The 15,784-nt window shown below is 47.8% G+C and overlaps 1 protein-coding gene across 1 annotated transcript in view; it reads left to right on the plus strand.

The window, feature by feature from the left end:
- LOC310796984 (cadherin-2-like) overlaps positions 1-14,184 on the plus strand; it is an 85,011-nt gene extending 70,827 nt beyond the window's left edge. Inside the window, exons 12-16 of the mRNA XM_083659251.1 lie at positions 1,064-1,297; positions 2,519-2,752; positions 3,878-4,017; positions 8,706-8,870; positions 12,545-14,184. Coding sequence (XP_083515377.1) covers positions 1,064-1,297; positions 2,519-2,752; positions 3,878-4,017; positions 8,706-8,870; positions 12,545-12,751 — 980 coding nt within the window. The 3' untranslated portion in view covers positions 12,752-14,184. The remainder of the gene's footprint in view (positions 1-1,063; positions 1,298-2,518; positions 2,753-3,877; positions 4,018-8,705; positions 8,871-12,544) is intronic.
- Positions 14,185-15,784: the final 1,600 nt, after the last annotated feature.

The following is a 15,784-nucleotide window of genomic DNA, read 5'->3' on the forward strand; positions in this document are numbered from 1 at the left end:
TTTTATCTTCTACTAGCACTGTCTCTAGCACCTTGCCCAGGACTATTACTCGGAGCATTGGAAAAATAAAGCTGCGTTCTTGAAAGGTAGCCTAGAAGGTACAACATATCCTGCCTCTCAAAGGTCAATCTTCCACCCAGCTCCAGACTACTTTAGTGATTTTGTTTTTTACACGGCAGAAGTGCATAAATGCACCGAATCTTTTTTTTGCCCAAAATCAGCCTCGGTGCCTGAAGGTCAACCTTGTAGCAGGTGCTTGGCAGGTGTGCTACAGTGACCACCGTAGTTGAAGGTTAATGTGCGAGCAGGTCCCAGAAGCAGTCCCAGAAGCAGCCGGCATGTGGATATGTTCACCTCTTGCCTGCACTAGAAGGATTTGGGTCTGTTGAGGTTGAGCCTGTTGTACGGACGGAGCACAGCTCAGGCCAACAGGCTTAAAAACTCTCCAATAAAAAGAGGTTTCTCTGCATTCATGGCTCAGGATTGGATGAGTAGCTCCTTTGAGCGTGGCCTGAATGGTCAAAAAGCCTCTTAGCTGGCTGAATACATAGAGGAGCCTGAGAGGAGCGACAGTGGCCTCTGTTTGTCTGCTTTAGTATTCCCATCCCGTGACTTTCATCAGGAAGACCTTCTCCAGACACACAGACACACACACACACACACACACACACACACACACACACACAGACACACAGACACACAGACACACACACACACACACACACACACACAGACACACACACACACACACACACACACACACACACACACACACACAACACAACCCGATATCTCTTTCTTTCTGTCTCTCTCCTCATTTGAGATTTGATTCTCAGATCAGTATGCATTCTGGATGGGGTTTCTCCCACTAGAGCAAATAGCCACTCAGAGTGGGCTATTTTAGACCACAAGAGAATCAACGTTATGCTTTGCTTTTCTGTCAATGGTTGTATGTAATGAATGAGAGTGGGCATTTCACTATAAAAAAACCCTATCCATATGTAGATTTTTAAAATCGATATTCTCATAAATATTTATGCCGTTTTTATTTTGTCCCATCTAGGTGTGCCTCCGGCAAGTGGCACGGGAACTCTCCAGGTCTTCCTGCTGGACATCAACGACAACGCTCCCCGCGTCTTCCCCCAGGAGGTGGAGGTGTGCGAGAAGCCGGAACCCAACGCCATCAACCTCACTGCACTGGACGGAGACCTGAACCCCAACGCCGGGCCGTTCGCCTTCGAGCTGGCCTTTAAGCCCTTAGACGTGAGGAGAAACTGGACCATCACAAGACTCAGTGGTAAGATAAGCAGCACACTGCTGCAACAGGGTAGCACGGGTTAGCTTCCTCATTTCAAACAGTGATTTCCTATAAGTCCCCAGATGTTTTCACATCAAGGAACCCCAGAATAGATTCACATCTATCGGGCGAGCCTAGGCATCGAGCATGCGAGATGCCTAGTTAAGCTACATATGCATGGGAGCCACCATGTGGGGAGATGTTTGTCGCTAAATATGTTTTCATCCAGAATTCCATAACTGTCTGTAGTGTAGGTAGGACGAATATGAAAGCGTATACATTATTTTCATTATCATACATTATTTTACTGGGCTAATTTCAAGGGAATTAAATAATCGTGAAATTAAAGTATTCTTCTTTTTGCTGGGAGATCCCCCCCCATACCCTGTCAATTACCAATTTTTAGCCCTGCTATAATAACCCACTTTGAGCAGCACTGGCCTGTTTTTGCTATTGGAAAAGCAGAAAAAAGGTGTGAATGAACCTACTGAAGTACTTTCTTGTGATCTTGACATAATCGTCAACAGCAGTCAGGAGATGAGTGTGGAAACTGAAAGCACACCGCATAGGGTCGAGTACTCGCTGTGACCCACTAGACGGTGTTCTCCATATATAATGTGTTGGCCTTACTGTACCAAACAGACATTCATTCTTTATGCTAATTGCAAAAACAAATATGGGTAGCAGGACTCGTTTATTGTCTGTCAGCGATTAGAGTTGAAACGCAGCGAATAATATATTTTAACAGGATAATCGGCACATGGATTATAGCAGCTGGGAATTTAGCCTGAGCAGTATTATCAAAAGGTATTCAGTGAATGTATAAACTGCCAATCTAAATCCTGACCGTATTTGGGATTAGATGTGCTGCTGACGCAACTTCCAGGTAGCAATTCACGCTGCATATTTGTGGTAATAAGGTCATAACCTCACTGTGAACATAGTCCATACAAATGACTGCATTTGGAGTTTCGAGGTAATCCCCTCTCTGAAAAATGTTTTCGCAGCCTCCTCTGCTGAAGAAACATAGCATTATTGTATTTTGAAGCACAATAGTAACACTAAAGTGCCTCTCTCTCCCTCTGGACTCGCCGGTTCATACTTATTCGCTCTGACAAGGAAGCGACGTGCATCACTGGACAGTTAAGTGTTCCCTTTTTCCTGGCTCATCTCTCTCTCTCTCTCTCCCCTCTCCTCCCACCTCCCTCCTCTGTGTCTTAGGTGACTATGCCCAGCTGAGCCTGAAGATCGGCTTCCTCGAAAGTGGCATCTACGAGATCCCCATCATCATCACGGACTCGGGCAACCTGCCCATGTCAAACACCTCCTACCTGCGCGTCAAAGTGTGCCAGTGCGACATCAACGGAGACTGCACCGACCAGCAGCACATCATGGCCGCCGGCCTGGGCACGGGCGCCATCATCGCCATCCTCCTCTGCATCATCATCCTCCTCAGTGAGTGTCCCTCACCGCCCCCTCCAGACAGCGCGCTGCCCCACTCACACACACACACACACACACACACACACACACACACACAGGGATTATAAAGACAGCGAAACATCGTCCGAGATACCTCTAGATTACTGCAGGATTACCAAAAAGATAGCACTGATCAAGCCCCCAGATTGCATTTGCGGGGCTTAAAACGAACACACACACACAAAAAAAACATTGTACATTGCACCATTTGTTTCTCTATAAAAGCAGTCCAATAACAAGACCAACAACAAAAACAATTGACACATTATTAATGTGTCAATTAATAATAATAATAATAATGAATTAATGTGACACATTTGATGCTGAATGAGGATTGTAAATTGTGAAAGACGGATCAGGTTCAGGTCTGTCATTATTGCTGTTGGAGTGGCAGCTGTATCTGTCGCCCCCGGCGGCAACGTGTGGTCACATATGGGAGTGCAGCATAGCGGCGGCATTGTGTCTGGCATTGACCTCACGATGTGGAAAGAGCTGCTTGAGCACACAGTGCAGAACAAACACACCAAGTGTCAAAGAGTTTCCTGTCTCTCCACCTGTTGATTCAGTCCATACCTGCTATCAGCTGTTAGTTTACTCCCGTCTCACCTGTGTACCTGCCTGTGTATCTTCACCAGCTTTCACAAACACATTTCAGCTGCGCCACACGACCCAGTCGCTGCTACATTGTGAGAGAAAGTAGCTCGCTCGCATTCCATTGGTAAATGTAAAATATTGCTTCGCTTCGTTGAATATGATTGGATAAAAACACATCAAAAACAAAAACCCATGTCTGTCGAGTGAGTGTTTTTCTCTCTTTTTTTGGGTCGAACATAGTTAGTGAATCTAAAACGTCCAGCTGTAACTTCACCACCTGGCTGGAGGTCTGCCCTCTAAGTTATTATGCTTTGTAATTTGAGATCCTGTCTCTCTCTCTGTCTCTCTCTCTCTCTCTCTCTCTGTCTCTCTCTCTCTCTCTCTGTCTCTCTCTCTCTCTCTCTCTCTCTCTCTCTCTCTCTCTCTCTCTCTCTCTCTCTCTCTCTCTCTCTCTCTCTCTCTCTCTCTCTCTCTCTCTCTGTCTCTGTGTCTCTCTCTCATCAGTTCTGGTGCTGCTGTTTGTGGTGTGGATGAAGCGGCGCGATAAAGAGCGTCAGGCCAAGCAGCTTCTCATCGATCCTGAGGACGACGTGAGAGACAACATCCTCAAGTATGATGAGGAGGGTGGAGGAGAGGAAGATCAGGTAGAGTGCTGTGACACACACACACACACACACACACACACACACACACACACACACACACAGACACAGGGCTGGGGATTGATGACTCTTTCTTAACGACTCTCAAAAATACCACATCTGAAATGAATGAATTTAAATTCTGCTTCCCACTGACCCCAACCTGCCTGCCTGTCCACACAGCACAGCACAGCACACAGCTGTACAGTGTGTGTGAGGTTGTGATGTGAGGAGAGTGAGCAGAGCAGAGGACGTTTGAGCTGCGACACTCTGCTCTCTTAGAGAACATCTCAGTTCACACATACAGCAGAGCGTGGAAGAACGGGGGAGTGAGACAATTTCATAGCAAATTAAAAACGGCACATTTTCTCTCTTTACTTCAACGTGCTGGAAAGTATGTTGGAGTGGAAGATGGGAATCGACGGGTTAAACGCGTTTCGACCCAGCCGGCTCTGGAACTATTGGGACCGGTTCCTCAGTGGAACTGGGTCCTACAGTACTCTCTCTCTCTCTCTCTCTCACACACACACAGTCACACACACACAGTCACACACACACACACACACAATACTCCACACAGTAGAAATGCTATAACAAGCTAGGCCACGGGGCATCTATAATGGTACATCTCCATACCACCCTATTCAGACTGCTGATCCTGACTCTCTCTCCCTCTCCCTCTCCCTCTCTCTCACACACACACACACACTCGCTCTCTCTCTCACACACACACACACACTCGCTCTCTCTCTCTCTCACACACACACACACACACACACTCACTCTCTCTCTCACACACACACACACACACACACACACACACACGCACGCAGACAAATTCAATTGTCCCTAATGACCCCTTGTTAGCAGCAACGGAATCATTTCATAAACTGGTCAGCAGCAATAGAACAAATGGTCTGTGTTGTGTTCTTGTTGCTGGTCCAGTGGCTCAGTCAGGTCTGTGTTGTGTTCTTGTTGCTGGTCCAGTGGCTCAGTCAGGTCTGTGTTGTGTTCTTGTTGCTGGTCCAGTGGCTCAGTCAGGTAATGCAGGAGTGAGCGGTCAGACCCCTGGTCAGACCCCGGCTCGCTCAGCTCAATTAGCCCCAGAGCCTCAGACTGGTATAATTGGGGGAAGCTGATGTCATTAGAGAGACAGACATCTGCTGTGTGTGTGAGCGTCATAATGAAGCTCTGTCTAAGGTAACAATATGACTGCAAAAGCCATCGCACATCTGCCAGTGGTTATAGGCCCGGGCGAGAGAGAGAGAGAGAGCAGGCAAACACAAACACATAAAAGTGCCACTAAACACAGTGGGTGATTTGGAAACTGTTGCATGCCGTGATGTATATAAGCCCTCACAGATGTGCAGACGACCTATCGAGGAGAAAATGAGCTTCCATTGTGTGAGAGGAGGTGTCGGGGGCGCCTGGAGGAGGAAATGGTCTCGTCTGTGTGAAATCGGGGGGGGGGGGGTGTTGTTGGGTTAAAAAATGGACCCGACTGTCCCGGCGATGTGGTCTTTATAATGCCCACCTCTCTGTTCTCCTCCCTGCTATCTCCTGCTGGGGAGGAAATTGAAGTGTCAGAGACCATCGGGTCGCTCGGCTGCGAGCGGAGTGTGTGATTTTAGTTGCTGCTGCCATTCTTGCCCTGCTTTATATTGGGGTTTTTGTGAGGCGCTCGTTTCGTTTTGTCAGGAGAGCAGACAGCTGATCAGGACCGCGCGGCTCCTCGCCCAGACGGGCCAAAAAGTCCTGCCCAAAAAATCATGTCCAACTGCCACAGCTGTTTGTGGGTAGAAGAGAAAAGATGAGTCCCCTCTCTTCCAATGACTTTGCAGTAAAGTGATTTACACATTAACCCCAGATGGTGTGGGCTTTGGGAGGTTTTGGAAGCTTTGCAAAAAAGTTTTTTGTTTTTCGTTTACAATACATGACCCACAGTTTTGTTATAAAAATCAAACCTCCTCATGCAGAAACTACTAGGAATATATTAGAGGAGTTACAGCAGGGCGACTCTCCAAACGCCATTTTTCACCTTATATTTCAAGTGAAGTTTCAGGCTCCAGACTCTCAAGAGGGTGAAGCGGGCGAGCCTGTGCAGCATCCAGTCCAGTCCGCTCTCCTCTCCACGGTTTGCATGTGGGTCATGCGTGCCACACTATAGGCACACACAGTGTGTATGTGTGAAGAGTGGATCCCCTGGAGGCACTGGCGTGTCATTGCACATTTCTGGCTAGTTCAGCTGCTATAAGGCTATGTGGCAACCGCCCGTCACTAACTCCTGGCCTCCGGCGAGACCCTATGGCTGTCACTAACCCCTGGCCTCTCCAGTGAGAGGAGAGCCTCTCTCTGGAAGGTCAGCCTGAAGGTCTGCTGCCTGATGTGTGGTGACCATTGTTCTTCTCCAGCCCTAAGCTGCAGGGTTCACTCGCTCCCCGTGAAATCAAATTAGACATGAATAATCAATGTGTTTGTTCTGGATTTTGAGATGAGACTTATTAGTGTGAAATTGACTGGGTGTTTGGTTGTGTTTGTGTGTCTGGGTTTGTTTGTGCGCTGCCATCATCACACACACAGTTTATATTTGATTCTCCTGTTTATTTTTTATCATAGTCTGCAGTGAGTGTGTGTGCAGTGCACGCCACACGCGCGCGTGCGTCTGTGTGTGTGTAGGTACATGTGCAGCAACTGAGCAAAGAGCATTTTGAAGGAGGATATCAGAGATGGATGGATTACAGAAGATCTTCTAAAGAGGGACAATCCATCATACACGCTGATTAGGCAGTAATAGGCACACACCCTGATTCTCTCTGATGCCATTTTCTCTATCAGATCTGCTCTGCCTGCCATGATGATGCCATCCAGTCCATTCAGCTGAACTATACACTTCTCCACAGCTCATCTCTCTCTCTCTCTCTCTCTGTGTCTCTGTGTCTCTGTCTCTCTCTCTCTTCCTCCTCCTATTTGCCTGCCCATGACTTTGCACAAACTGCGAGCCATCCGGGTTGCCTTGGTAATGTTAATAGGATTAGCGATAGCTTAGCATATCCACCATCCCGTGTCTTGGGCACTGATTAGAGCAAAGCAGCCGCCTGTAGTGTCTCCCTTCCTGCAGCACACACACCACCTCGCCTCTCCACTACAAACACCCTGCTGACACTTGTGATTTGCTCCTTAGCGTGAACCCCCTCCACGTCTTAGCGTGGACCCCCCCCTCCACGTCTTAGCGTGGACCCCCTCCACGTCTTAGCGTGGACCCCCTCCACATCTTAGCGTGGACCCCCTCCCTCCACGTCTTAGCGTGGACCCCCTCCACGTCTTAGCGTGGACCCCCTCCACGTCTTAGCGTGGACCCCCTCCACGTCTTAGCGTGGACCCCCTCCACGTCTTAGCGTGGACCCCCTCCCTCCACGTCTTAGCGTGGACCCCCTCCACGTCTTAGCGTGGACCCCCTCCCTCCACGTCTTAGCGTGGACCCCCTCCACGTCTTAGCGTGGACCCCCTCCACGTCTTAGCGTGGACCCCCTCCCTCCACGTCTTAGCGTGGACCCCCTCCACATCTTAGCGTGGACCCCCTCCCTCCACGTCTTAGCGTGGACCCCCTCCACGTCTTAGCGTGGACCCCCTCCCTCCACGTCTTAGCGTGGACCCCCTCCACGTCTTAGCGTGGACCCCCTCCCTCCACGTCTTAGCGTTGACCCCCTCCACGTCTTAGTGTGGACCCCCTCCACGTCTTAGTGTGGACCCCCTCCACGTCTTAGTGTGGACCCCCTCCACGTCTTAGCGTGGACCCCCTCCACGTCTTAGTGTGGACCCCCTCCACGTCTTAGTGTGGACCCCCTCCACGTCTTAGTGTGGACCCCCTCCACGTCTTAGCGTGGACCCCCTCCCTCCACGTCTTAGTGTGGACCCCCTCCACATCTTAGCGTGGACCCCCTCCACGTTGGCTCCTTTCAAATGCCTCAATTGTCCCCGAGGTTGTGCTTCAAACCAGCAGATTAGAGATGTTTCCTGTGTGCTCCTGTACTCTCCTCCACTCAAATCAAACACTGCTTTCTACCTTCACAACCTGGACTTTTCTATCCCGTGTATTAGAGCTGGGTGATATGGCCCTGAAATAATATCACTATATTTCAGGGTATTTCTGCGATAACAATATCCTTGACCATATGACAAAAATGTTTTGTTGTTAATTTCAAGAACATACCATTGCAACAAAATAAGTGTTATAGTTTTATACGTCAGCATAAACGGAACAGTTTGCCTTCAAATATTCAAATCTGCCTTCAAATATTACGGTGGTTTGTTGTATACATGCTCTTTTGTAACCAAACCACTCCCACACTACTGAAGCCACTCCCCTTTTTGAAATGAGCTCCTCCCCCGTGGAGTCGCTTTCTGCCATGCTTGTTGTTGCTGTGCGTACGTCATACCGTTATGCAGCGTGACGTCATGACATCCACAAATTGCAATATTGTCATTATCACAATATGAGTTTTTGACGATATGAATAATGAATTGTAACAATATATCGATAACGATACGATATGGCCCATCCCTACCTTGTATACCATCATCTGATATTGAGGTTCTTTGTGTGTCTGGGTGTGGTTTGGGGCCCCTGCCATCAAGCTAGTTTTGGGGTCTTGCTCTTGTCCCCCTGCTAACTCCCATCTTGTCTCCCGCAGGACTACGACCTGAGCCAGCTGCAGCAGCCCGACACGATAGAGCCCGACGCCATCAAGCCCGTGGGGGTCCGGCGTATGGACGAGAGACCCCTCCACCCCGAGCCTCAGTACCCCATGAGGTCGGCAGCACCCCACCCCGGAGACATCGGAGACTTCATCAACGAGGTGAGAAGAATACCCAGAAACACACGCAGCAGCACCTGTGTTGTGTGTGTACGGCTGAATGCAGCACCTGTGTGTGTGTATGGCTGAATGCAAATCAAAAATGAAAATGAAATGAAAGGATCAGTGCCGTTGATTTTCAACTTTGAATGACTTTCTCGCGGCAAAGTTGTGTCGAAATAAACAATTTGATTCATGTGCGGCCGAGTTTAATATCTGGTGGCTGTGCGCGGCTCTCCTGTAAGCAGAGAACGAGGAGCTTAAATTGAATCAATTATTATCCGAATTGCTTTCTTCATTTCTCAGCAGCGGGAGAACATTTCTCATCTGGCACACATCGCTTTCAGACGTGTAGCGAGTCAGAAAAAGTACATGATACTAACTCGCTAAGATATAATTGTTTTTCTCCTCGCTCCTCTCCACCAGCAGAAGAAGAAGACGAGCGTTAGAGACGTGCGGGCATAGAAAGAGGGGATGAGAGAGGCGATACATTGGCTTTCTGTAGCGATGCTGCTGCTGCTCGCTCGCTCCACGCGCCCGAGGCCGTCATTGACTCCGGCGTGGAGGGGGAATGTCAAATGAAAAGAAGGGTCATGTATTTTTCACCGGCTCCAACAGACACCAGTTTCACAGCGTTACAAATGGGAGTCCTCTCCCGCTTTTCGGATCGCTCCCATGTTTTTAGATTAGAAACTCCGCGCTTCTCCTGCGCCGTACATCTATCTCCCGGCCCCTCCTCCTCCTCGTTTTCTCTCTCACCGCGCGTCTTCAAAAGCACCTAATACACTTGTCATATAACCGCTGATATTAATACACTTGTCATATGAATACACAGCTGATATTAATACACTTGTCATAACAGCTCTGATACTGAGTGAGATTGAATGCACTGTTCTGTAAAGAATGGGGCGCTAAAGCGCGCAGCATTCTTCATCATCAGGCAGGTTGTTTTTTTACATGCCCCCCGGCTCCTCCCTGCGTGACCCCCCCAGGGCTTCTCAAGACCACAAACATCCTGACCCAGAAATTCACACTGCAGGCAGGCAGGCAGGCGGTGTCGGCTCTGTTTTTATAGTCCCAGATATGAATGTCGTTAAAGCTCAGCCACATGGAGCTGGGGATCACCTGACCTGTCACCTGACCAATAAGGGCTAGTTGCCAGAGGGGGGGGGGCGGGGCCTCTGATCTTCAGCCTAGACTGTGCACACAACCCCATGCCCCCACTGCCTTTGGCTGTTAATTAGATAAGAGGGATGGGGGGGAAATGAAGCATAGGTTTAGCATGTGGACTTTAACCTCTCAGGGGGGGGGAACAAAAGTCTATTATTTAACTGATAGTGTGTTTCCACAGAGGGGGGGTCACATGTATTACATGAACACCACCCTGACACAGCCTTCATGGCTCACAGGTAGATGATGGGGGGGGGGGTCCCACATTCTTTGCCACGGAGGCAGACACAGATGAGGCCTCGGCAGGCCCGGCTCCAGCATGAAGTGACTGGAGGGGCAGTTAAAAATGATGAGGGGGCAATTTGAAAATGGCCATGCTAGTTTTTCCCCTCGCCAAAATTTAGCTTACATTTGTAGTATTATTGTACCGCCTTGCCGACAAGCTAGCATGACATGCTTGGTACCAATAGATGCCTGAGGTCTTCTAGTTTCATAGGATGACAGTATCTTCACACTTAGCTATAGAAATGAGCCCGCGACAGCCTCTGAAAGACAGCAGTGTCTCACCACGAGGAGGAGAAGAGGACCCTTTTTGTTTCTTTTCAACAGACAAATGTGTAGTCGATGTGTGTTTTTTTTACCTTGACAGTTTCGACTGACATCTGCAGTCGTCTGTCAAGGTAAAAAAACAAACATCTACGACACATTTGTCTGTTTAGAAGAAACAAAAACTATCATTTGAACTAAGAAGACATAATGAACCTGATTGAGCTATTGAGTAGAAGAGGAGCTCAACTGGGGGCGGGGTAGACGATACAAATAGGTAGCGCCCCCCCCCCCCACCACCACCACCACCCCACATGGCACCGGGCCTGCGGCTTGGCAGGCCCGGTTCTGAATAGGGATGCTACTCAGTTTGATCACTCCTCCTCTCTATTGTCCTCCCTGGGGCAGAGGGTGATGGCAGGAACATGAATTTGAGGACAGTTGACTATCTGACTAACAGAGGCGATTGTCTCCAGCACAGTGGCTGAGTCACTTTGAATGGAATCAAAGGGGGCTGAGCTGTGTGATTGACTAACCTTATGAAAGCGCCAGTGGGGCGTTCGTTCGTTAGTTCTAGACGGAGTGGGGGGGGCTCGAACCAGCGGAGCAGTGACGGTTGTAATTGTAATGAACGATCCATCTGTCATATTTCGCACCAAATTATCAGCGCCAAAAGCCCAGAGCAAACATTTAACCAAGGCATTTAACCAAGGCTAACAAGTGGAAAATAATCACTAAGTGCCCGGGCGCTTTCTTTCAGATCCATCTTTTTTCATTTGAGAGCATCGCAGTTGCTGATAACGGCCGGGGCAGAGGAACCTATAAATCTCTCACAAGGTCCCAATCAGAGGAAGTCTCGTTCCCTCCTCCGTGTTTTGTTGCCTCTGCTTCTTTGATTCAGTTATTATTTGTTAGGGTGTCCTCGGCTGTGTGGCTGATAAGAGAAGAGGAACCAGGCTCGCGTCCAAAACGCTTCATGGACAAAAGCACATCTCCAGCGCTAGATTAGCAATCCATCAAGTCTCCCGAGTCCTGTTAAGGAACGAGGCTGGAGATCAATAGCCAATCCATGCGGACCTCTCATGACGCTATGACGGCTTCTGGGAATGTTAAGCACAATCTTCCAAGATAGAAGCACTCCCACCTCCCAGAACCGCACGATAAGACACACACACACGCACACACACACACACACACACACACACACACACGCTCCTGTCATCTCTTCCACTGTCGCGGTCAGCGCTTCTCCTCGTTTTGCACAAAGGTGAAATATTGAAATAATAATAAAGATATGGTCGCTGCCTACTAGACAGTAGATGTTTCAGTGGCAGAGTTCATACTAGACAGTAGATGTTTCAGTGGCAGAGTTCATACTAGACAGTAGATGTTTCAGTGGCAGAGTTCATACTAGACAGTAGATGTTTCAGTGGCAGAGTTCATACTAGACAGTAGATGTTTCAGTGGCAGAGTTGGCCGGCTCATCCTCGGAGAGGATGGGGAGGCCAGGCACCGGGGTCAGAGGCTGCCTCATCTGGGGAGAGGATTCCAGTGATCTGAGGCTGCTGGGTCGTGCTCAATCTTGGCTTTTGATCAAGTAGGGGATAATCCCTCCATCCCAGAACCATCAGGAGAATCTCCACCAGAACACAGCGTGAACCCGTGTGAACGTTAAGAGCCTGATTAATCCGGACATGGACCCGATTTCCAGAACATGTACAGAGGGAGCGGCGCCGACCGGGTTCAGAATAGATTAGCCCGTTTGGGTGGAAGAGGTGGGGGGGGGGGCGGCGATGTGTTGTTGATATGAGTCACTTTCCCGTCACAGATGACAGCGTCGGTGTGTGTGTGTGTGTGTGTGTGTGTGTGTGCGTGTGTGTGTGTGTGTGTGGACTTTAAATTAATTAAATTAATTAAATCTCTATAATCTAACGGTGTTTTTATTCCCTTGTGGCGCGCAGGGACTTAAAGCAGCAGACAACGACCCCACCGCGCCTCCCTACGACTCCCTGCTGGTGTTCGACTACGAGGGCAGCGGCTCCACAGCCGGCTCCCTAAGCTCCCTCAACTCGTCCAGCAGCGGGGGAGACCAGGACTACGATTACCTCAACGACTGGGGCCCACGCTTCAGAAAACTGGCAGACATGTACGGAGGAAGCGACGACTAGGAGGACACGCAACCACCCCCACCCCACCCCTACCCCTACCCCCCACCCATATGAAGGATGAGAGAGAGAGAGAGAGAAAATGGCGAAGAAAGAAAAAAAGGGGGAATTCGTTCTTTTTTTCCCCCCTGTTGATGGACGTGGACAAGTTCTGATATACCGATATTCCCCCCAGCAGAGTGATGGAACTATGACAAGAAAAGAAACAAAAAAGAAAAAATGATTCTGAGATTTTTTCAAAAACCAACCAACCTAGGCTTATTGTTGTAGTCCTACGCATACATATGCTTGTTGAAGGCTTAGGCATACAGGCTGTGGTCCAGCTTTGGAGGAGATTGGAGAGAGGGAACATTTTGGTGGACTGTCAACGTTTGGACTCGTTGATATTGAATGCGCTCAGTTACACTTGAATTTCACAGTACAGAAGCACTGGGATATAATGTGCCTTTTTGTACATTTTTTTGGATCTGAATGATTAGTTTTATGTTCAAGGCTTTAATGGTACTGACTTTTGGAGTGATTTCAAACATTTAAAAAAAGTATGTTACACTATGGTTATGCTTCTACATGCTTTTTCTCTTTGGTTACACGGATGCTCCTGTTTGTTGGAAAGGGTTATTTAAATAAACTTGCAAAGATGAAGAAACAACGAAGGATTCTTTGTTAGCTCGGATGGGAAGGAACAATTCAGAACAGCACTGTACAGACGCTAGACTTCTAGACTTTTTCACTAAAAAAAATTAAACTTATGCAGCTGGTTGCAAATAAAGGGAGTTATGAATCATTACTTTTGTAGCAGAATAAGTTTTTTTTTTTCATTTATTTCTGAAGTGATGTAGTATTTTACACACAAAAAAACCTGTTTTGGTCTAAATCCATGTACACTTCATTTGCCTTAGTCATCATCTGATATTTCCAACTTTTACTTCACTGTAAAAAGATGTGTGTACATAATGTTTTTTTTTCTTTCTATTTTCTTTTGATGTAGTGTATGAAGAAGTGCAAAAAGTTCCAAACTTGTAAATGTATAATTTGGACTACAAATTAAAGTTTTTTGCATGTTTTTATCTTTTCACAACAACAAAAATGAACAGAACTGTTGTTTCCAAAATTTATTTACAAAGTGAAAAAAATAAAAAATCCGGGTGACATTACATGTGTAGAAGTTAAGAGAGTTTTTTGTATAAAATATGGATAAAAAGAACATTTGACAAAAAAAAATAAAAACGGAAAAAAATAGCGATCTTGTCAGCACAACTGTTTGAATTTGTACCAAAAAGGGGGGTGGGATGGTATGACATGGTAGGTGGGATGGTATGACATGGTAGGCACTAATGACTGAATCAGCTTTAAGACTGGGAAAGGTTTTGGGCTTCAGCCTTGTGGATAACCATAATGTACTGGTCTACTGGAATACAAATTATACATCTCTTGACCCCAACCATCCAAATAAAATGCTAATTTTGGAGCTAACAACTGCCTCTTTATTTGTGTTGGTGCCCCACCCCTTCAAATTCAGCATTGTTTCAGAGGCTTAATTAGATTATGAACTGTGCAATCTATCTCACAGGACAATTATAGCTGTAAACAAAAAACTGTTAATTAACAGTTAATTATACTTTTTTCTTCTTTTTTTTACCAGAGGGCAGAATAAATCATTTCTACCATTGTTTATCAGTTTGTTGTTTGCACTAGCAATACATGCTAAGGGCTCATACACAATCCCTAGCTGATCATATGTGTGGCTGGAAGCTAAGAAGGAAACCAGCTGGTTTCTGCAGCGCTATCTGTGTCTCCAAGCTGAACTGAAGGTCAAAAGGTCACGGCCGCTAGCAGGCATTTGGAGTACAGGAATACAGTGCAGCAGCGGTCCAGAGTGGACTTGACCTCATGATGGAGGAGAGGACGCCCCCAAAAACTAGCCCCAGGGACTCTGCATGTATCTGGACTCCTGGGACAAGTGGAGGGGTGAAAAGGCAGAGGAGTGTGTGTGTGTGTGTGTGTGTGTGTGTGAGAGAGGGGGCAGCGGTAACGATCTCCTCCAGCTGTCACGTGCGAACCATCTGAAAGTCACAGGATGTTCTGCGGTTTAGCCTTCACCTGCCCTTCCCCCTCCTCCCCTCCCCCCTCTGGGAGTCCCCCTTGACGGAATCCCCCCCTCTCCCCACCGGGACTCCCACTTGAGGGAGCCCCCCCCCCCTAACCCGCCCCGCTCGCACCCAGCTGAATAGATGTGGACATGCCTTATTAATTCAACCAAATGAGACAGGACGGTTTCTTTTGTAGCGCTCGCACAAAACACCGTGAACGACTATTATGAATCACCGCTGAACCATAGTTGCCTTTTGTTTTTCCAACTGGTGTAATTAGCTGTCCTGTGCTCATCAATTCCCAACACCGCGCTCCAAAACACCAGGATATTTTCATACCTCCCAACACCGCGCTCCAAAACACCAGTATATTTTCATACCTCCCAACACCGCTCCAAAACACCAGGATACTTTCATACCTCCCAACACCGCTCCAAAACACCAGGATATTTTCATACCTCCCAACACCGCTCCAAAACACCAGGATATTTTCATACCTCCCAACACCGCTCCAAAACACCAGTATATTTTCATACCTCAAAACACCGGTATATTTACATACCTCCCAACACCGCTCCAAAACACCAGGATATTTTCATACCTCCCAACACCGCTCCAAAACACCAGGATATTTTCATACCTCCCAACACCGCTCCAAAACACCAGGATATTTTCATACCTCCCAACACCGCTCCAAAACACCAGTATATTTTCATACCTCCCAACACCGCTCCAAAACACCAGGATATTTTCATACCTCCCAACACCGCTCCAAAACACCAGGATATTTTCATACCTCCCAACACCGCTCCAAAACACCAGGATATTTTCATATCGTCCAACACCGCTCCAAAACACCAGGATACTTTCATACCTCCCAACACCGCTCCAAAACACCAGGATATTTTCATACCTCCCAACACCGCTCCAAAACACCAGGATATTT

Source organism: Poromitra crassiceps (assembly GCF_964638095.1).
Source record: "Poromitra crassiceps genome assembly, chromosome: 23".
NCBI lineage: Eukaryota > Metazoa > Chordata > Actinopteri > Beryciformes > Melamphaidae > Poromitra > Poromitra crassiceps.